We start from the raw sequence: 23,508 nt of genomic DNA, 5'->3' as shown, positions 1-23,508 counted from the left end.
CCGGCTTCATGGCACTTGGCTCGATGCCCACTCTAGCCCGGCTGATACGCGGAGCTGGTATGTACCGCACCGGGCTATGCATCCACACTGGGGACACCGTGCGCTCCACAGCATAACACAGTGCCTGCCCGGTCTCTCTCGCCCCCCGGTAAGCACAGGAAGTTGGGGCAGGTCTCCTACCTGGCTTCGCCACACCTCCTGTGTGCCCCCCCCAAGACATTTTTGGGGCTGACTCTCGGGCTTCCATCCGCTCTGCTGTGCTAGCTCCTCATAATGCCGCCTCTCTGCTTTTGTTGCCTCCAGCTCGGCTTTGGGGCGGCAATATTCCCCTGGCTCTGCCCAGGGTCCTTTCCCGTCTAGGATCTCCTCCCAAGTCCATTTCTCCAAATAGTGCAGCCTCTCCCACTGCTGCTGCTGCTCCTGCTGCTGCTGCCTCTGTTGCTTCTCCTGCTGCTGCTTTTGCTGTTGCCCGTTACCACGCCGCTTGGTCCTGTTTTGGTGGGTGATTCTGTCACAGGATTCTTCTGTTGAAGGAAAGGCGGACCAGAACGCGGCGTGGTTTGTGTTCATCTTGATATTTAATTAAAGAAAGAACTGAACACTGAATACAAAAACAATAAACAAATGACGACCGTGAAGCTAAATGAGAACTGTGATGACACAAGCAATCAACATAGACAATCACGCACAAACAAACAGTGCAACCCAGGCTACCTAAGTATGATTCTCAATCAGAGACAACTAATGACACCTGCCTCTGATTGAGAACCATACTAGGCCGAAACATACAAATCCCCAAATTATAGTAAAAGAAACATAGACTGCCCACCCAACTCACGCCCTGACCATACTAAATAAATACAAAACAAAGGAAATAAAGGTCAGAACGTGACAGATTCTAGTGGAATATGTACCATTTCAAACTATACGCTTTGATAGAAATGTCATGGCTTATCAAGTTGAGCTCCCACACTTTGCACAGGCCACTGAATTAGTGGATGCTGAAAAGCTGGTTGATTTGACCTCTTATTACACAATTAGCAACAAGAGCCAAGCTTATGTACAAGTCAAATTGTCACGCCCTGACCATAGAGAGCCTTTTATTCTCTATGGTGGTTAGGTCGGGGTGTGACTAGAGTTGGGTATCTAGGTTATTGTAAGTCTATGTTGGCCTGGTATGGTTCCCAATCAGAGACAACTGTTTATCGTTGTCTCTGATTGGGGATCATATTTAGACAGCCATTTCCCCCACTGTGTTTTGTGGGATCTTGTTTGTGTGTAGTGGCCTGTGATCACTCCATGACTTCACGTTTTCGTTTTCTTCTCTGTAATGTTTTTGTAAGTTTCATTTCAATTAAACATGTGGAACTCTACATACGCTGCGCCTTGGTCCGACATTCATTATAACGATTGTGACACAAATACCATCTTGGAGATGTAATAGAATTGTACAACAGTTCAAATTACTCATAGTGTGTTCCCCAGATATGAAAAGTGTACTGTCTTTGTTCTGTACTGTATTTTGTCTACATGATTGCTGTGCTGTGTGTAAGATTGACAATAAAACAGTGAACTCCATTTGGTCATTATCTGTTATTAATATGTGAAGAGATGAAAAGGATAGGATGCTTGAAAGAAGAAATTCTGACTTCGAAAAAGCAGTTTTGCACTTGTCAGTGTTGATCAAACAGCTTTATAATACTGGTAATTCTAGTTTCAAGCATTAAGTTGCTCAGAACCAGTAATAAAATCCTAGTAACAAGTTATATTATCTTATTAAGATAATTAAGGACAAAAAAGCTTGAAACAAGTGAAATGCTCTAACATAAAACAGACTGGTAAGAAGATATATCTTGTCAGACAAAAAAACACATATTTTCCTGGCATCACTCAGCTGGGGCCCTCACCTCCTCCCTGTAGGCTCTCATTGTTGTTGGTAATCAGGATACCACTGTTGTGTCATCAGAAAACTTGATGACTGAGTTAGAGACGGCCGGGGCCAGGCAGTCATTGGGGAATAGGCAGTACAGGAGGGGCTGAGCACGCACCCTTGTGGGGCCCCTGTTTTGAAGATCAGCATGGCAGGGGTGTTGTTGTCTACCTTTACCACTTGGGGTCGGCCCATCAGGAAGTCCAGGACCCAGTTGCACAGGGAGGGGTTCAGTCCCAGGGCCCCTTAGCTTAGTGATGAGCTCGGGGGGCACTATGGTATTGAAGACTGAGCTGTAGTCAATGAACAGCATACTCACATAGGAATTTCTCTTGTCCAGCTGGGATAGGGCAGTGTTTAGTGCAATGGCGATTGCGTCATTCGTGGATCTGTCGGGCGATCAGCGAATTGTAGTGGGTCTAGTGTGTCGGGTAAGGTCTTGGGTGCTCATGGGTCTTTTTACATGGAAATGACCTCAACAGAGATAGGGATGCAAGGACTGGCCATCCATGAGATCAAAATGATAGTTTAAACCATGTTTTGAAGCTATACAGTGTTTAATACATTATTTACAAAACAAATGTAAAACAAGCTTACAATTTGGGTTCTGATGGGGTAAAACCGTTGATCTAAACTCATGAGGCATTTCTATGTTATATTTGTCAAGAATCAATGGCTTTATCATGAATTTAAAATTTAAAAAAGTGATGCGCTTTCAATCACAGACTGTAGCTTCAAGATTTCTGAACGCTGTAACCTTGTTCACACAGAAAATTTGACAAAATCTGACAAACTCTCATCATATAAAGATTCTACATGAACATTATTGTTTGCAAACAATTTGTTCTCCAAAAACATTCATTTTTAATTTGTGTCATTTAGTTTTTAAGACACTCATGACTTTCCCAAAATGCATTTATTTTTAATTTATGTAAATTCGTTTTTAAGATACGAACACACACACACACACACTGAATCGTGCAGACCGCTGACGACATCTCTTCCCACATCGCAAAATTTCAGCACCACAGATAGATAGCACCATTACTCACGCTCAGCCGAGAAATGCAGTTATAGGTAGGTTGGCTAGGCTACAGTAGAGATTAATAGTTATTTGGGTTGTCAGGTGTCAGCAGCAAACTCGATTTTACACGTCTAGCCTATGGATAATTATGGTTGGAATTTTCTTGCGACTTTTTGACCGTAATGAGTATTCATTCGTGTTTAACAAATATATGTTTTAATGGCAGTTAACGTTCGTGGCCCCTAGACGAGACAACATGCCCAAATTGTCTCTGTAAAACAAACTTAGCCTACTAAAATGGTGTTTCAGAGAAAAAACTACAACAGGACACAAGTATCCTGAATGGCCAGTCATATAGCCTATATATTTTAAGGTACACGAGTGATCAGTAAACTTTTTGAACAAGTTTATGGTACATCCTTATTTCATACGGAAGACATCAAAACTCTGACTAATGCTACGCTATTTCTGCGCCCTTTCCCCTGAAATACTCTTCCAACAGACTTCCACGAGCGTTGGATGGAAATACACAGAGTGGGCTAGGCTACCTACAGTCGGACTAGCACGAGTTTGACACAACACCTGAACTACTGCGTGCTTCAAAAACACAGCTGATTTTTGAGTTTATCGAAACCTCTGTATGCAACGCTGTCCACCAATTATTTTCAAAATGAATACGATACTTCTGAGTAACTTTGCGAAGTTTCTTTTATGCTGGAATGCAGTTTACCTACACGTTTACGCACAGGTAAGTAGGCTAGCCAATCGAGTAATATTGTTTATGTATTTTTTGTGGAGGAATTAATCCATAGGGTTTACCCTTGTTTTGTTACAGGAGCCTACACTGTTCATATAATAAGCCATACACATACGGAATTTGCATGACCATTTTACATAGGCTACCAGCAACATGATGCTAGATGATATACACTGAGTGCACAAAACATTAGGAACACCTTCTCTTTCCACGACAGACTGACCAGGTGAATCAAGGTGAAAGCTATGATCCCTTATTGATGTCAATCAGTATAGATGAAGGGGAGGAGACAGGTTAATGAAGGATTTTTAAGCCATGAAACAATTTAGACATGGATTGTGTATGTGTGCCATTCAGAAGGTGAATGGGCAAGACAAAATATTGAAGTGCCTTTCAACTGGGTATGATAGTATGTGCCCGTTTGAGTGTTTCAAGAACTGCAACGCTGTTGGATTTTTCACGCTCAACAGTTTCCCCTGTGTATCAAAAATGGTCCAACACCAAAAGGACATCCAGCCAACTTGACACAACTGTGGGATGCATCCCTGTGGAGCGCTTTTGACACCTTGTAGAGTCCATGCCTCGACAGAACAGTATTAACCTATGTCTAGTTGACAAAGTTCTTGGCATAATGAATTTGGTTGCTTTTTTCTTGCATCCACAATTCCCTATTCCTCTACTCCTTTACCATTTCCTCTCTGTCTATCTTTTTAAAATATTTATTCTGTAAATAATGGGAAAACTAAGATGATTTTTCTAAATATTTTCATTTACAAAGTGGTGGCCATCATCCAATGTATTTTTCCCACATGATGTTTCTTCCTTTGGTGCTATTTCATATGGAAATGTCATCGGTTATGTATTGTTATTCAGCCATGCCTGCTTCCATACTCATCAGTCAGTGTTTGCATATACATTGTTGACTGGTACTCAACATCCACTGTCTCCTTGAATGCATTTAAATGAGGCGGAAGTACGAGCACAGTTCATCAGCATGTGTGTATGTGGCGATTGCTTACTGTGATGTATATGACTTATTTTTAATTTATGAAGTATGTATGTCACTGTAATTATGAAATTAGATGTTTATCAACATTTTTAATATCAAAGTCACTTTACCATTTCTGCTCTTGTCATCTATAAGATCCAAATTATCTCTGGGGTGAAGATTCCCCTAGGTACATACCTCGGATCAGCTTCCCCTCTCCAATCCTAACCTTAACCATTAGTGGGGGAAATGCTATTCTGACCCAAGATCATCATGTAAAGGGGCAATTTTTTGAATCAATGCTGCAATCTACTCTGTAGGTTCATCCAGAGGTCGGCCTCACAGCACAGGAGCAGATGTACCTACTGTATGATGTCAAAGTTGAGTGTCATCAGAACATCTCTACACACAACCCTGCAGGTGGGCAAACACTGACTTACGTACATCATTTTACTCTTTGGGCAGCATAGGAAATGTACCAACTTTTTTGTATGTGTTTCTGTAATTGATACCCACTAAGCAGATGATTGGTCTACCTAGCTTTACCAGAGCCCCATTGGCCAGCATGTTTCCAGGTGGATCCAGACAGATCTTTATGGCAGAGCCACCCACCATACTTCATCCTTTCTCGAGAGACCAAATCCCATAACTTTACCTGTTATTGCCTCCTGCGTATTGGAAAAGGGGTTGTGTTTTGAAACTCTAGCCTGCTCCACGTCTGCCCACATTCTCCCAGGCTTCACTCAGTCAGAGATTGGAGTTGGTAAAAGAGACTGGATATGGTGCTGCTGCATGTACACGTTGACACACTGAACTCCTTGCATTTCTCACATTGTCAGTCAATGTTCAACATGAGATTTACTGAATTGAGTAATGCTTTCAGCAAAATAAATGTGTTCTGATATTTATCCAAATGATTTATTATCCACCCCCAAATGTTTAATTGGGGGCTCTTGAGACAACTTTTGATACAGCATGGATGAAAACTACAACTACAGAAGTGGCCTTAGGGAGGGGGGAAAATAACTGGGATGATGGCCAGTAAACGAAAACATTTCTAAAAATTCGTCTTAGTTTTCCCATATAGGCACTCTTGACGAACGGAGGGAGGAACTTCTTGAAAAGCCTTTATTTACTTGGAATACCACTGCAATTTGATTAGACAAAGATGACTTAAGATCACAGATATTATGCCGTGTTTCTCCCTAGCCACAGAATCTGTGAGTGCTGAAATGTGGATTTATTCCATTCATTTGAATCTGCCAATTTACCAGTCCCAAACCCGCAGTTGTTTCTCTTTCTGGCTGCTGCTCTCCATATTATTGTCCGCCCACATTCTGTAGCAGTGTGAGAGCTGGATAAAAACAAACCGCTTTGTGTGTTTGATCCAGAATCTACCAGTCATTAAAACCAGGTGGGAGAATAGAAATATCAGAACATAAACAGATATTGGAGCATAATGGCTAATTAGAGTGTATGTGTTGTTTGGTGACTGTTTAAATATAAACAGACCAGCATCTGATACCCATCCAAATTTTGTCATGACGGAGGTATTACGGTTTCACTGGGAGGCAACATGAAAATACATTTTGCTAAGAGCATTAGAGAGGTCGGACACTGATGTTGGGCAATTAGGCCTGACTTGCAGTCCGTGTTCCAATTCATCCCAAAGGTGTTCGATGGGGTCAAGTTCTTCCACATAGATCTCGACACACCATTTCTGTATGGACCTCAATTTGTGCACGGGGGCATTGTCATGCTGAACAGGAAAGGAAAGGAGGAAAACAGGAACAGGAAAGGGCCTTCCCCAAACTGTTTGCCACAAAGTTGGAAGCACAGAATCGTATGGAATGTCATTGTATGTTGAAGTGTTAACATTTCCCTTCACTGGAACTAAGGGGCCTAGCCCAAACCATGAAAAACAGCCCCAGACCATTATTCCTACTCCACCAATGCACAGTTGTCACTATGCATTCGGGCAGGTAGCGTTCTCCTGGCATCCGCCAAAGCCAGATTCGTCCGTCGGACTGCTAGATGGGGAAGCGTGATTCATCATTCCAGAGAATTTCATTTTTACTGCTCCAGAGTCCAATGGCGGTGAGCTTTACATCACTCCAGCTGACGCTTGGCATTGCACGTGGTGATCTTAGGCTTGGGTGCAGTTCCACAAACAGTTCTTGTGCTGACGTTGCTTCCAGAGGCAGTTTGGATCTCGGTAGTGAGTGTTGCAACCGAGGACAGAGGATTGTTACGTGCTACACGCTTCAGCACTCAGCTGTCCCGTTCTGTGAGCTTGTGTGGCCTACCACTTCGTGGCTGAGCTATTGTTGCTCTTAGACATTTCCACTTCACAATAAGAGCACTTACAGTTGACCCGGGCAGCTGAAATAGCCGAATCCACTAATTTAATGGGGTGTCCACATACGTTTGTAAACATTCTGTCTTTCGTGCTTATTCTTTTACCAGTGTTTGGTTCTTATTTTTCAGAGTAAATAACACATGGACACTAGAGAAGCTAACAAAGCTTAATTATGTCCAAAGGTTCTGTACAGCTGTAATTCAAACAACCCAACATTTCTCACATCACATATATATATATATATATATATATATATATATATATATATACAGTGCCTTGCAAAAGTATTCGGCCCCCTTGAACTTTGCGACCTTTTGCCACATTTCAGGCTTCAAACATAAAGATATAAAACTGTATTTTTTTGTGAAGAATCAACAACAAGTGGGACACAATCATGAAGTGGAACGACATTTATTGGATATTTCAAACTTTTTAACAAATCAAAAACTGAAAGATTGGGCGTGCAAAATTATTCAGCCCCTTTACTTTCAGTGCAGCAAACTCTCTCCAGAAGTTCAGTGAGGATCTCTGAATGATCCAATGTTGACCTAAATGACTAATGATGATAAATACAATCCACCTGTGTGTAATCAAGTCTCCGTATAAATGCACCTGCACTGTGATAGTCTCAGAGGTCCGTTAAAAGCGCAGAGAGCATCATGAAGAACAAGGAACACACCAGGCAGGTCCGAGATACTGTTGTGAAGAAGTTTAAAGCTGGATTTGGATACAAAAAGATTTCCCAAGCTTTAAACATCCCAAGGAGCACTGTGCAAGCGATAATATTGAAATGGAAGGAGTATCAGACCACTGCAAATCTACCAAGACCTGGCCGTCCCTCTAAAGTTTCAGCTCATACAAGGAGAAGACTGATCAGAGATGCAGCCAAGAGGCCCATGATCACTGGATGAACTGCAGAGATCTACAGCTGAGGTGGGAGACTCTGTCCATAGGACAACAATCAGTCGTATATTGCACAAATCTGGCCTTTATGGAAGAGTGGCAAGAAGAAAGCCATTTCTTAAAGATATCCATAAAAAGTGTTGTTTAAAGTTTGCCACAAGCCACCTGGGAGACACACCAAACATGTGGAAGAAGGTGCTCTGGTCAGATGAAACCAAAATTGAACTTTTTGGCAACAATGCAAAACGTTATGTTTGGCGTAAAAGCAACACAGCTCATCACCCTGAACACCATCCCCACTGTCAAACATGGTGGTGGCAGCATCATGGTTTGGGCCTGCTTTTCTTCAGCAGGGACAGGGAAGATGGTTAAAATTGATGGGGAGATGGATGGAGCCAAATACAGGACCATTCTGGAAGAGTCTGCAAAAGTCTGCAAAAGACCTGAGACTGGGACGGAGATTTGTCTTCCAACAAGACAATGATCCAAAACATAAAGCAAAATCTACAATGGAATGGTTCAAAAATAAACATATCCAGGTGTTAGAATGGCCAAGTCAAAGTCCAGACCTGAATCCAATCGAGAATCTGTGGAAAGAACTGAAAACTGCTGTTCACAAATGCTCTCCATCCAACCTCACTGAGCTCGAGCTGTTTTGCAAGGAGGAATGGGAAAAAATGTCAGCCTCTCGATGTGCAAAACTGATAGAGACATACCCCAAGCGACTTACAGCTGTAATCGCAGCAAAAGGTGGCGCTACAAAGTATTAACTTAAGGGGGCTGAATAATTCTGCATGCTCAATTTTTCAGTTTTTGATTTGTTAAAAAAGTTTGAAATATCCAATAAATGTCGTTCCACTTCATGATTGTGTCCCACTTGTTGTTGATTCTTCACAAAAAAATACAGTTTTATATCTTTATGTTTGAAGCCTGAAATGTGAAACATAATCTTTGTTGTATGAGGTGTTGTATCCAGACCCTGGTCAAGTATATGCATGACAATGTTCGAGTTGTGCTTGATTTAGTGTACACTCTTAGAAAAGAATATTACGAAATGGTTCTTTGGCTGTCCCCATAGGCACAGGAGAACCTTTTTTGGTTCCAGGTAGAACTCTTTTGGGTTCCATGCAGAACCCTTTGTGTCTACAAGGAATCAAAAAGGGTTATTCAAAGCATCCTCTTATGGGAACAGCCGAAGAGCCCTTTTAGGTTGTAGATAGGGGGGAAAATGCTAAGAGTGTAGTTGTACTTTTTGGGACTATAACAGATACATTAGATTTTATTGACAAAGAGATATGCTAACTGTGGGTAACAGTCATTCAAGTGCAGCATAACTAGCTAGCTAGCAAAGTGATTCACATTTCCTGCTATCTAACCAAATGACACCGGCATCTCCTAGATGTAGTCACCGAAAAACGACATGAGGGAAAAAGTTGGTCACTCACTCACTCCTCCAACGACATGACATCCTCCTAGCAGCTAGCTAGCTAACGTTGGGCTCCGTGTTTTTAGCTTGCTAAATAAATAGGTAACTTAGCTACATAAATAAATACGCTTAGCCCAGGGATGTAAAACTCAATCAGCGCACAGGCCATATTGAAAAAACCTGACGAATTCGTGGGCCAGACATACAGTAGCCTACTTGCAACTGCGACCCAAACTGGCCATTGTTTTATTAGAAAAATGTCCCTTTATATTGTCCTCTTATAACAAAAACGTAGCTATAACTTAAAACATGTTTTTCATTTTTTTTGCACTGCATCAATCACCAGTGCTGTTGAGTGCAGCATAACAAATGTATGGTGCACTCAAAATGTATTGTATTTGAGTAGCCATGCTAGGCTACTGCTCAAATGTTTCTGTAACTGTCCAACATGTTTCTTCTTTGCACGGTGTTTTGTTGCAGGTTTTGTTTTTTGGTTATTCATTGTCAAGCTTTAAAAACCGAAGCCAGGCTGCAACATTTTAGTAGCCTAGCAAGGACTGGTGCATGAGTCCTACACTTTCTCTCTGCTGTACGTTGTAAACGGGACACATGAAAGCAGCACAATTGAAGTTGAATTCACAGATTCAGGGCACATCAGGCAATAATTTCATAAAGTAGATGTCTCAACTCATTTATACTCCCTTGTGTGTCCTATTTGGGCTGTGGGCCTTGCTTGACACATGCGCTAGCCAATTAGCCACATTATGACTAACTTGTGATCATTGTCCTTGCTAGTTTGATTGTATTTGACATTCCCAGCCTTACAGTTGTCCGTTTTTGTCAAAATATTGGGTCACTGAAACACTGCATCCCAAATGGGTGGAGGCAGCAAATGTACCAGGCCATCTGTGATTTACAACCTGATAGCAATATCTTTTGGACCACCAAGAAATGAATTGGTAAAGGATATTAATCATGCATTGAACCACATCCATTTATTCTTCCAACAATGCCTTACTTTACATCATGGAATTTTGAGTAAAATAGAACCTATTTGTAAAACCTCATCAACTATAAACTGGGAATTTGATATTTTTGACTGATATTATGATTGTCTGTTTGTTTCATATCTTCAAAGTAGTTAAAACACTGTCAGTTCCACTTTAAGGTCTTTCACACTGTCCGCACATGTGTTGACCTGGCAAATGGGTCCCAAACCCCAATATGGCACATTTCCTGTCTGTCAGTTTAAATTGATACATGCGTTGATGTCTCAAATGATAATGTGACTCAAGCCAGCTATAATCAGATCCAATTTGGCTCTGAGATAATGAAGTATGACAATATACGCATAGGAAGGCTACTGCTGCTGAGACACTGAAGCATACAAATATCCACTTCTCTTTAGACCTGGATTGCAATCATAAAATATATGGATTTATTTTAATCTATTTGCTTCTTATTTTCTCTCCCACTTAGGTCTTTATTACTCAGTCTCAGGTCACGTCCCAAATGGCACTAAAGGTAGTGCACTATAAAGGGAACAGGGTGCCATTTGGGATGCACACCCAACCTAGTCACTTGTTTCACTGAACCATCGGGAGGGCTAGCTGACAAAAGGTGACAACCTATTACTCATAGTGCTCTCCCACTAGCCTACTCATCTGGTGGACAGATAGTATATATAGCTGTAATGACTATGAGCAATGTTCTTGCACTTGTCGCTAAGGAGTGACTCATAAGCTTTGTCTTCCCATCTCACCCTCTCATCGTGGAATATAGATTCATATTAGAAATGTGTTTAATCAAGGAAGTTTAAATAGACATAGTGGAAGAAATATTTTTTTTCTCCTTGGAGCCGAGTTTTAGTATGTTGATCCTTCTTGAACTTGTTTCATTGATGACATTGATGTGGACTGAGTGCACACTGCTGGATATTTGCCCTTTCTTAAATTGAGTGGATCAATATCCAGTGTCCGCAGGATTACCAGCACATACCATGGACAGGCACAAAAGCAACAAGTCAATGAAACCTTTCAATGATAATGCCTCGAGTTCCATAGCAGTGATTTCTTTTCAATTCAGATTTATCTGAAGGAGTGTCCATGGGATTTGGCCTGGGAGCCTCCGTTCCCTTGATAACAATACCCTCCAACACAATGTCCAAATAATGTAACTTATGAACGTAAAAGCGTCAAATATATACATCACACATATTGACGTTTGTGATTGTGAAGATTTGACGTATAATGGCAATATGTCAGTAAATGTTACATATTTGGCATATTACCATAGTATATTATCTAGTGATGGCACTAATATGGAAAATCCATACTAATATCACTTGATTTTTTTTGATATGATATATACAGTGGGGAGAACAAGTATTTGATACACTGCCGATTTTGCAGGTTTTCCTACTTACAAAGCATGTAGAGGTCTGTAATTTTTATCATAGGTACACTTCAACTGTGAGAGACGGAATCTAAAACAAAAATCCAGAAAATCACATTGTATGATTTTTTAAAGTAATTAGTTTGCATTTTATTGAATGACATAAGTATTTGATATTTGGTACAGAAACCTTTGTTTGCAATTACAGAGATCATACGTTTCCTGTAGTTCTTGACCAGGTTTGCACACACTGCAGCAGGGATTTTGGCCCACTCCTCCATACAGATCTTCTCCAGATCCTTCAGGTTTCGTGGCTGTCGCTGGAAAATATGGACTTTCAGCTCCCTCCAAAGATTTTCTATTGGGTTCAGGTCTGGAGACTGGCTAGGCCACTCCAGGACCTTGAGATGCTTCTTAAGGAGCCACTCCTTAGTTTCCCTGGCTGTGTGTTTCGGGTCGTTGTCATGCTGGAAGACCCAACCACGACCCATCTTCAATGCTCTTACTGAGGGAAGGAGGTTGTTGGCCAAGATCTTGCGATACATGGCCCCATCCATCCTCCCCTCAATACGGTGCAGTCGTCCTGTCCCCTTTGCAGAAAAGCATCCTCAAAGAATGATGTTTCCACCTCCATGCTTCACGGTTGGGATGGTGTTCTTGGGGTTGTACTCATCCTTCTTCTTCCTCCAAACACGGCGAGTGGAGTGTAGACCAAAAAGCACTGTTTTTGTCTCATCAGACCACATGACCTTCTCCCATTCCTCCTCTGGATCATCCAGATGGTCATTGGTAAACTTCAGATGGGCCTGGACATGCGCTGGCTTGAGCAGGGTGACCTTGCGTACGCTGCAGGATTTTAATCCATGACGGCGTAGTGTGTTACTAATGGTTTTCTTTGAGACTGTGGTCCCAGCTCTCTTCAGGTCATTGACCAGGTCCTGCCGTGTAGTTCTGGGCTGATCCCTCACCTTCCTCATGATCATTGATGCCCCAGGAGGTGAGATCTTGCATGGAGCCCCAGACCGAGGGTGATTGGGGCGGCAGGGTAGCCTAGTGGTAACCGGAAGGTGGCAAGTTCAAACCCCAGAGCTGACAAGGTACAAATCTGTCGTTCTGCCCCTGAACAGGCAGTCAACCCACTGTTCCCAGGCCGTCATTGAAAATAAGAATTTGTTCTTATTAACTGACATGCCTAGTTAAATAAAGGTTTAAAAAAAATAAAGAAAATTGACCGTCATCTTGAACTTCTTCCATTTTCTAATAATTGCGCCAACAGTTGTTGCCTTCTCACCAAGCTGCTTGCCTATTGTCCTGTAGCCCATCCCAGCCTTGTGCAGGTCTACAATTTACCCCTGATGTCCTTACACAGCTCTCTGGTCTTGGCCATTGTGGAGAGGTTGGAGTCTGTTTGATTGAGTGTGTGGACAGGTGTCTTTTATACAGGTAACGAGTTCAAACAGGTGCAGGTAATACAGGTAATGAGTGGAGAACAGGAGAACAGGAGGGCTTCTTAAAGAAAAACTAACAGGTCTTTGCCAGAATTCTTACTGGTTGGTAGGTGATCAAATACTTATGTCATGCAATAAAATGCCAATTAATTACTTACAAATCATACAATGTGATTTTCTGGATTTTTGTTTTAGATTCCGTCTCTCACAGTTGAAGTGTACCTATGATAAAAAATTACAGACCTCTACATGCTTTGTAAGTAGGAAAACCTGCAAAATCGGCAGTGTATCAAATACTTGTTCTCCCCACTATATATTGGTTTTATAAAAACATTGTTTTTACTTTTCTTTTCACCTCCACGGCTCTGTGAAGTCCAGACAAGTGCTTTCTGATTGCTCATTGGACCATATGTGAAAGTTAAAACTACAGTTTAAATAAGTCCATTCACCACGAATTGGCCCATAAGCAGGCAATTAAGTCACTAAGTTGAGAGCCTGTGAGAAGGTCTATGAGAGGGGTTTGTTCATGCAGGAACAGTCATGTACAGTATGGGTTTTTACATAATAGTGCAAGTTAACAGGAAGGTTAATCCAATGTCATAATATGCCGTCCATATATTGATATCAAATGCAAATAAACCAATATCATATAAAATGATCAGTATTGATGCCCACCACTAACATTACCTTACTCCCTTTTCCCACTACGTGTCCAGATGATCTTTGTCCCCCTGGCTGGGATGGTCTTATCTGTTGGCCCCAGGGATCCCCTGGAGCGCTAACCAAGGTCCCCTGCCCCAGCTACATCTACGACTTCAACCATCAAGGTATTGGGGTATAGATAGGCAACACACTTGCTATACTCATGGAGACAGATTTACTAAGCGTTTGCGCTAGGTGCAAAAGTTTGCCTTTTTTTTGTTGAAAGAAGTTTTTGTTTACACTTTACCTTAAAGCTAGAATATTTAGTTGCTATATCAATTTTTGGACATTAATGGTAGACACCCATTGATTCTTGAAGAATATACACTGAGTATACAAAGCATTAGGAACACCTGCTCTTTCCATGATCAGGTGAATCCGGGGGAAAGCTATGATCCCTTATTGATGTAACTTGTTAAATCCACTTCAGTCAGTGTAGATGAAGGGCAGGAGACCGGTTAAAGAAGGATTTTTAAGCCTTGAGACAATTGAGACCTGGATTGTGTATGTGTGCCATTCAGAGGGTGAACGGGCAAGCCAAAAATTGTAAGTGCCTTTGAACGGGGTATGGTACTTGGTGCCATGCGCACCGGTTTGTGTCAAGAACTGCAACGCTGCTGGGTTATTTACGCTCAACAGTTTCCCGTGTGTGTCAAAAATAGTCCACCACTCAAAGGACATCCAGCCAACTTGATACAACTGTGGAAAACAGTTGAGTCAACATGGGCCAGCATCCCAAGCAATGTATATGTAATGGATTTAACGTATGGAATTGTTTGATGAGCATGAAAATGACGTAAACCATATCCCATGGCCGTCTCAGTCACGAGATCTCATTCCAATTGAACACTTATGGGAGATTCTGGAGCGGCGCCTTGAGGCAGCGTTTTCCACCACAAACAAAACAACAAATTATAGAATTTATTTTTGAAGAATGGTGTCGTGTCCCTCCATTAGAGTTCCAGACACTTGTAGAATCCATTCCAAGTTTGCTTTGAAGCTGTTCTGGCTCGTGGTGGCCCAACACCCTATTACGATGCTTTAAGTTGGTGTTTCCTTTGTTTTGGCGGTTACCTGTATGTTGCAATGTAAATGACCAGACCGTGTGTGTCCAGGTCATGCATACAGGAAGTGTGACGTCAACGGTTCCTGGGTTTCTGTGGAGGGGTTGAACCGAACGTGGTCCAATTATTCTGACTGCTTGAGATTCCTTTTACCTGGTCAAGAGGAGGAAAAGGTAATCCCAATCACCACTTCAGTCACGCCAAAAATGCCAATTAACATGGTTGTGGTTGCAGACTTGACTCATGACAATAATTGAGTTGCTCTGACTCACGCTAACAGCGTAGCTACACTGGGGCGTTGGGAAAATGGTAGGTTTTAAGCTTCTATGCTAGACGCCTAACTGTTTGCCGGTGTAAACAGTGTAGCTTGTTAGATGCACAAGCATTTCGCTACACTCACATTAGCATCTGCTAACCATGTGTATGTGGCAAATGAAATTGGATTTGATTTTGTTTTGTAAGATATCCATTTGTCTCTAGCAGGACTTCTTTGACCGGCTGTACGTCATGTACACCATTGGATATGCACTGTCCTTCATCTCTCTTCTAGGGGCCATTGTCATCATAGGCTACTTCAGGTAAGACAGCCTTGTGTCCCAACAATTGGTCCTTTCTCCAGAAGTTTACAAATTGTTTTTATTTTTTATTCTTATACCAGTCATTTCCTTTCAGCCATAGACCATTGCAGAACAGACATGTTCCCTAGTATCAGTGTTCTCTTCAATGACAAGTTTTTGGTGCTCTATCCACCTGTGTAAATGCCGCTGAGGTCATATAGCAGTAGGCCTCATCTGTTCATCACCATTTTCCAAAAACAGCAAACAAGTAAAGATAAATATCCTGCCCAATCATCTTGACTCGTCTCCAAATTCTCTGGGAAATGCCATCTCCAAGATGAAAAAAAATGCATTACCTGAAGACCAACTGGGTACAGCATGCCATTTCAATGTGGATATATGGCAACTTTCAACCATTTAAAAGCACAACGAAATTCAATTGGGAATACAATGTCATATTTTATATTTATACAACAACTTAATGTGTTATTACTGTGCTTCATGGAACAAATTGCAAAAATCACTGAAGCTGGAGACGTGTCTCTCTCTCTAACTTTAAGCATCAGGTGTCAGAGCAGCTTACTGTACCTGCACACAGCCAATCTGTAAATAGCACACCCAACTACCTCATCCCCATATTGTTATTTATTTTCTTGCTCTTTTGCACCCCAGTATCTCTACTTACACATCATCATCTGCACATCTCTCACTCCAGTGTTAATGCTAAATTGTAATTATTTCGCCTCTATGGCCTATTTATTGCCTTACCTCCCTAATCTTCTACATTTGCACACACTGTACATAGATTTTTCTATTGTGTTATTGACTTTACGTTTGTTTATGTGTAACTCTGTTGTTGTTTTTGTCGCACTGCTTTGCTTTATTTATCTTGGCCAGGTCGCAGTTGTAAATGAGAACTTGTTCTCAACTGGCCTACCTGGTGAAATAAAAATAAACAAAATAAAATGAATCAAATAGCACAACCAAATGACCTGGATTACATATGAGATTACATTAAAAGTACATAGTGCAAGTGATCAATGCTGTTCAATATTCTCCACAGGTTATTATAGAAATTGTAAAGATCTGCACAGACCTGCGACCTTTGTATGCTATCTTGAACATGCACACTTTCTTTGATTACATAAGAAGACATTTATAGTTACAGTAGGCTAACCTCATCATTTGGTCATGGATGTGTGACTCATTTTAAGGTTGAATTAACACTGTTACATTAGTTTGTAAGAGCCTTAACTTTAGGCTGTTTGCTGTATTACAAAATTATTATTGAATTGTGTTTGGTTGACAACTCAGCCAAATGTCATCATTTTAAAGGATATCTAATTCTTGGATAGTTTCATCTGAGCCACTGGCTTAATCCTATTCTTAATTTTTTGGGGGGGGGTTAGTTGGAGATGTGAATCCAACATATAATTTTTTAACTTGTCAAAAAGCTATTTACTGTATTGCAAAACTGAATTGTGTTTGGATGTCAACACAACCACATATCAACATTTAATGAGATGTATCTTTTGTGCCACTGACTTAGTCTGGCCTTAATTCCAGTTTGTCTACATATTAAATATTGATTTGTTGGATTCATGTCTCCAACTCAACCAGGAATCAAAGTTAAAGAATAGGACTGCCATAATTCCCGAATAACAGAGGAAAACACGTTTTGTACAAGTTAAAGAATAGGACTAAATCAAACTAAACTTTTATTAGACTAAATTTTGGCCTATTCTTTAACTTTGATTCTTGGTTGAGTTGGAGACGTGAATCCAACATATCAGTGCTTTTCATTATGAGTTGTCAATATTTATTTATTTATTTTATTTAACCAGGTAGGCAAGTTGAGAACAAGTTCTCATTTACAATTGCGACCTGGCAAATATCATGAATGCAATTAGAAAAGGAAGTATTACTCTCAAGCATCTTCCCTCAGTATTTCCCGAGTGGCTCAGCGGTCTAAGGCACTGCATTTCAGTGCTAGAGGCGTCACTACAGACACCCTGGTTTGAATCTAGGCTGTATCACAACCGGCTGTGTTGGGAGTCCCATAGGGCAGTGCACAATTGGCCCAGCGTTGTCCGGGTTTGGCCAGTGTAGGCCGTCATTGTAAATAAGAATTTGTTCTTAACTAGTTAAATAAAGTTTACATTAATAAACACAAAAACACAATACACTGTAAACCTAACTCAAATGGTCTGAGGAAACTGATTGTGGGGAACCATTTTGATTTTAAAAACTGTGGAATTTAGTGTATTTTACTCAATTCAGGTTATTTTATTCAATTCAGGTTACTCAATGCAGTTTGGCTTCATAATGTATATGTATTAAAAGTACATTTCCAAATTCCTCTCAACACAATAAACTAGGTTTAAATGCCAAAAACAAAAATGTAGATGCCTAGAATTTCTCGGTTTCGACCTAGGTTTCTTCCTTCTAGGTAGTTCTTCTTAGCCACTGTCCTTTTGCTACTGCCTTGCTTGCTCTTTTGGGGTTTAGGCTGGGTAAAGCACTTTGTGACAACTACTGATGTAAAGGGGTTTTATAAAAATGTATTTCATTGATTGAATATATTGATTGTTGAGCCTTAAGTGTTTTACCTCTGTCTGCCTGCCATGCAGACGCCTCCACTGCACTAGGAACTACATCCACATGCACATGTTCATGTCCTTTATGCTGCGTGCCGTCAGCATCTTTGTCAAAGACAAGGTGGTCCACACCAACGGAGGTCTGCAGGAATTTGACACAGCGCTCATGGACAACTACAAGACCATCTCTGCTAAGCCTCTTGACAAATCCCAGTTTGTGAGTACAGTAATGTTCTTCCCTTCAACTGCAAGGTCAGTTTGTTTGTTGTATGAAATGCACTTAAAAGCTTGCTCTCATGTGTCAGCAGCACAACATAGGGGGGATCGATAAAAACACATCGATTTCAGGACATCGAAAATCTAAATCACATAAAATGTTATTGATCGCATACACGTATTTAGCCAGATGTTATTGTGGGTGTAGCGAAATGCTTGTGTTCCTAGCTCCAATAGTGTAGTAATATCTAACAATACACAACAATACACACACATTTAAAAGTAAAAGAATGGAATTAAGAAATATAGAAATATTAGGATGATCAATGAGTCCAGAGTATAAATATACAGTGCCTTTGGCAGGTATTCATACACCTTGACCATTTCCACATATGGTTATGTTACAGCCTTATTCTAAAATATATATTTTTAAATGCATCAGCAATCTGCACACATAATATACATTTTCGCAAATTTTTATACAAAATTAAAAACTGAAATATCACATTTACATAAGTATTCAGACCCTTTTGATATGAGACTTGAAATTGAGCTCAGGTGCATCCATTGATCATCCTTAAGATGTTTCTACAACTTGATTGGAGTCCCCCTGTGGTAGATTCAAATGGCTGGACATGATTTGGAAAGGCATACACCTGTCTATATAAGGTCCCACAGTTGACAGTGCATATCAGAGCAAGAAACCAAGGAATTGTCCGTAGAACTCCAAGACAGGATTGTGTCATGGCACAGATCTGGGGAAGGGTACCAAAAGAAGTCTGCAGCGTTGAAGGTCCACAAGATCACAGTGGCCTCCATCATTCTTAAATGGAAGAAGTTTGGAACCACCAGGCCGCCTGGCCAAACTTAGCAATCAAGGGAGAAATATATATTTGATTTGATTTGAGAAGGGTCAGGGAGGTGACCAAGAACCCGATGGTTACTCTGACAGTGCTCTAGAGTTCCTCTGTGGAGATGGGAGAACCTTCCAGAAGGACAACCATCTCTGCAGCACTCCACCAATCAAGCCTTTATTGTAGAGTGGTCAGATGGAAGCCACTCCTGAGTAAAATGTACATGACAGCCCGCTTGGAGTTTGCCAAATGGCACCTAAAGACTCTTAAACCATGAGAAACAAGATTCTCTGGTCTGACAAAACCAAGATTGAACTCTTGGGCCTGAATGCCATGCATCAAAGTCTGGAGGAAACCTGGCACCATCCCTATGGTGAACCATGGTGGTGGCAGCATCATGCTGTGGAAGAGTTTTTCAGCAGTAGGGACAGGGAGAGTAGTCAGGATCGAGGCAAAGATGAACGGAGCAAAGTACAGACAGATTCTTGATGAAAACCTGCTCCAGGTTCACCTTCAGAAGGTTCACCTTCCAACAGGTCAATGACCCTAAGCACACAGCCAAGACAACACAAGAGTTGTTTCGGGACAAGTCTCTGAATGTCCTTGTGGTCCAGCCAGAGCCGGGACTTGAACCCGATCGAACACCTCTGGAGAGACCTGAAAATAACTGTGCAGCAATTCTCCCCATCCAGCCTGACAAAGTTTGAGAGGATCTGCAGAAAAGAATGGGAGAAACTCCCCAAATACAGGTGTGACTCGAGGCTGTAATTGTTTCAACAAAGTACTGAGTAAAGGGTCTGAATACTTACACTACCATTTTAAAGTTTGGGGTCACTTTAATTGAATTAATAATTGTGTCCTTCAAACTTTGCTTTCACCAAAGAATCCTCCATTTGCAGCAATTACAGCCTTGCAGACCTTTGACATTCTAGTTGTCAATTTATTGAGATAATCTGAAGAGATTTTACCCCATGCTTCCTGAAGCACCTCCCATAAATTGGATTGGCTTGATGGGCACTTCTTACGTACCATACGGTCAAGTTGCTCCGACAACAGCTCAATAGGGTTGAGATCCGGTGACTGTGCTGGCCACTCAATTATAGACAGAATACCAGCTGACTGCTTCTTCCCTAAATAGTTATTGCATAGTTTGGAGCTGTGCTTTGGGTCATTGTTCTGTTGTAGGAGGAAATTGTCCAATTAAGTGCCGTCCACAGGGAATGGGCATGGCGTTGAAAAATGGAGGAATAGCCTTCCTTCTTCAAGATCCCTTTTACCCTGTACAAATCTCCCACTTCACCACCACCAAAGCACCCCCAGACCATCACATTGCCTTCACCATGCTTGACAGGTGGCGTCAAGCACTCCTCGAGCATCTTCATGTTTTCTGCGTCTCACGAATGTTCTTCTTTGTGATCTGAACACCTCAAACTTAGATTCGTCTCTCCATAGCTTTTTTCCAACCTTCCTCTGCCCAGTGTCTGTGTTCTTTTGACCATCTTAATTAATATTTTATTTTTATTGGCCAGTCTGAGAAATGGCTTTTTCTTTGCAACTCTGCCTAGAAGATCAGCAGCCTCTTCACTGTTGACATTTGAGACTGGTGTTTTGCAGGTACTATTATTATTATTTTCATTTTTATTTTACTCCAATTTCGTGGTATCCAATTGGTGGTTACAGTCTTGTCTCATCGCTGCAACTCCCTCGGGAGAGGCGAAGGTCTCCTCCGAAACCCAACCAAGCCGCACTGCTTCTTGACACAATGCCCACTTCAATATGTCGGAGGAAACACCTACACCTCTGTCAGCATGCACTGCACCTGCACAGCCTTTCTAGTTGGGACAAGGACATCCCTCTTTCTTTGCGCCGCCCATGGGTCTCCTTTCTGAGCCTGGGCTCGAACCCAGAATCTCTAGTTGCACACCTTAGACCACTGTGCCACTTCTTTCTACTATTTTTCTTTCTTGAGGCATCTGTTTTCAAACTAGACACAAATTCTTGTCCTTTTGCTCAGTTTCTTCTTTCTATTCTGGTTAGAGCCAGTTTGCGCTGTTCTGTGAAGGGAGTAGTACACAGGGCTTCGAGATCTTCAGTTTCTTGGCAATTTTCATGGGATTTCATTTCTCTGAACAAGAATTCAAGTTTTTCTTTGTTTTCTTTGAGCCTTTCTTTCTGATTCAGATATTGAACTTTAAAGAAGGCCAGTTTTATTGCTTTCTAAATCAGCACAACAGTTTTCTGCTGTGCTAACATTTCAAAAGGGTTTTCTAATTATCAATTAGCCTTTTCAAATGATACACTTTAACACAATGTTTGGAACACAGGAGTGATGGTTTCGGTTTTCCACTTTCTTTCTTTCTTTCTTTCTTTCTTTCTTTCTTTCTTTCTTTCCCCCCGTGTTTGTTGGGCGTGGTTCAATCTCGGCCTGATTGTCTGTGCCAGCTGGAATCACTTATCTTCCCTTTATATGTTCTGTAACCAGTGTTTCTTGTTGTCAGATCGTTGTTACTTCTCTGAGGTTGTGTCGTGTGTCTGTGCTCATCTCTCACCGCCCTTGTGTGGATTATCTGCTGTGCTTCCTCCTACCCATCCGGACACACTCCCCTGGATTTCTCAGCACGCTATCATAGGAAGATGCGCCCTAGTCCCTGGGTCGGATTCCGTCTGAGTACAGTCTGTCTGTCCTGTTGCTGCTGTAAACTGTATTCATTAAACCATCGTTGCTTGCATCTTGCATCCGCCTCTGTATTGTTACAATGGTTGCTGAAAATGGGCCTCTGTACGCTTATGTAGATATTCCATAAAAGATCAACCGTTTCCAGCTACAATAGTCATTTACAACATTAACAATGTCTACACTGTATGTTGGATCAATTAGATGTTATTTTAAAGGACAAAAAATGTGCTTTTCTTTCAAAAACAAGGACTTTTCTAAGTGACCCCAAACTTTGAACGGTAGTGTATGTGAATTTGATATTTCAGTTTTTTATGTTTTATAAAATTGTAAACATTTCTAAACTTGTTTTTGCGTTCCGATTTATGAGGTATTGTGTTTAGAATTTATTATTTTTTTAATCAATTTTAGAATAAGGGTGTAACCTAACAAAATGTGGAAAAAGTCAAGGGGTCTGAATACTTTCCGAAGGCAGTGTGTGTGTTATATATATATATACACTGAACATAAATATAAACGCAACATGTAAAGTGTTGGTCCCATGTTTCATGAGCTGAATTAAAGATCTCAGAAGTTTTCCATATAGACAAAAAGCTTATTTCTCTCAAATGTTGTGCACAAATTTGTTTACATCTCTGTTAGTGAGCATTTCTCCTTTGCCAAGATAATCCATCCACCTGTGGCATATCAAGAAGCTGATTAAATAGCATGATCATTACACAGGGGCACTTTGTGCTGGGGACATAAAAGGCCACTCTAGAATGTGCAGTTTTGTCACACAACACAATGCCACAGATGTCTCAAGTTTTAAGGGAGTGTGCAATTGGCATGCTGACTGCAGGAGTGTCCACCAGAGCTGTTGCCAGATAATTCAATGTTAATTTCTCTACCATATGCCACCTCCAACATCATTTTTGAGATTTTGGCAGTATGTCCAACCAGCCTAACAACCGCAGACCACGCCAGCCCAAGACCTCTACATCAGGTTTCTTCACCTGTGGGATAGCCTGAGACTAGCCACCCAGACAGCTGATGAAACTGTGGGTTTGCACAACTGAAGAATTTCTACACAAACTGTCAGAAACCATCTCGGGGAAGCTCATCTCTGTGCTCGTCATCCTCACCAAGGTCTTGACCTTACTGCAGTTTGGCACCGTAACCAACTTCAGTGGGTAAATGCTCACCTTCGATGGACACTGGCACGCTGGAGAAGTGTGCTCTTCACGGATGAATCCCTGTTTTAACTGTACCGGGCAGATGGCAGACAGCGTGTATGGCTTTGGGTGGGTGAACGGTTTGCTGATGTTCTCCATGGTAGTGGTGGGGTTACGGTATGGGCAAGCATAAGCTACAGATAATGAACACAATTGCATTTTATCGATGGCAATTTTAATGTGCAAAGATATAGTGACAATACTATATCTTACTGAGGCCCATTGTCGTGCCATTCATCCGCCGGTATTTCCTCATGTTTTAGCATGGTAATGCACGCCCCCATGTCGCAAGGATCTGTACATCATTCCTGAAAGCTGAAAATGACCCAGTTCTTCCATGGCCTGCATACTCACCAGACATGTCACCCATTGAGCATGTTTGGGATGCTCAGGATCGATGT

The 23,508-nt window shown here is 41.3% G+C and overlaps 1 protein-coding gene across 5 annotated transcripts in view; it reads left to right on the top strand.

Moving 5' to 3' along the window:
- Positions 1–2,891: 2,891 nt before the first annotated feature.
- Positions 2,892–23,508, top strand: part of LOC112253926 (parathyroid hormone 2 receptor) — a 34,530-nt gene continuing 13,913 nt past the window's right edge. For 2 of the 5 annotated variants that reach the window (XM_024426039.1, XM_024426035.2), the window contains exons 1-7: positions 2,892–3,327; positions 3,457–3,702; positions 5,020–5,119; positions 13,946–14,056; positions 15,047–15,168; positions 15,476–15,573; positions 18,183–18,366. In XM_024426039.1, the coding sequence (XP_024281807.1) occupies positions 3,595–3,702; positions 5,020–5,119; positions 13,946–14,056; positions 15,047–15,168; positions 15,476–15,573; positions 18,183–18,366 (723 nt within the window). In that variant the 5' untranslated portion in view covers positions 2,892–3,327; positions 3,457–3,594. The remainder of the gene's footprint in view (positions 3,328–3,456; positions 3,703–5,019; positions 5,120–13,945; positions 14,057–15,046; positions 15,169–15,475; positions 15,574–18,182; positions 18,367–23,508) is intronic. The other 3 variants (XM_024426036.2, XM_024426037.2, XM_042297060.1) reach the window with 3 other exon arrangements.

This window comes from Oncorhynchus tshawytscha, linkage group LG14, assembly GCF_018296145.1.
Source record: "Oncorhynchus tshawytscha isolate Ot180627B linkage group LG14, Otsh_v2.0, whole genome shotgun sequence".
Lineage (NCBI taxonomy): Eukaryota > Metazoa > Chordata > Actinopteri > Salmoniformes > Salmonidae > Oncorhynchus > Oncorhynchus tshawytscha.
Note: the sequence above shows the minus strand (reverse complement) of the source record. Positions and strands in the feature narration are given on the sequence as shown.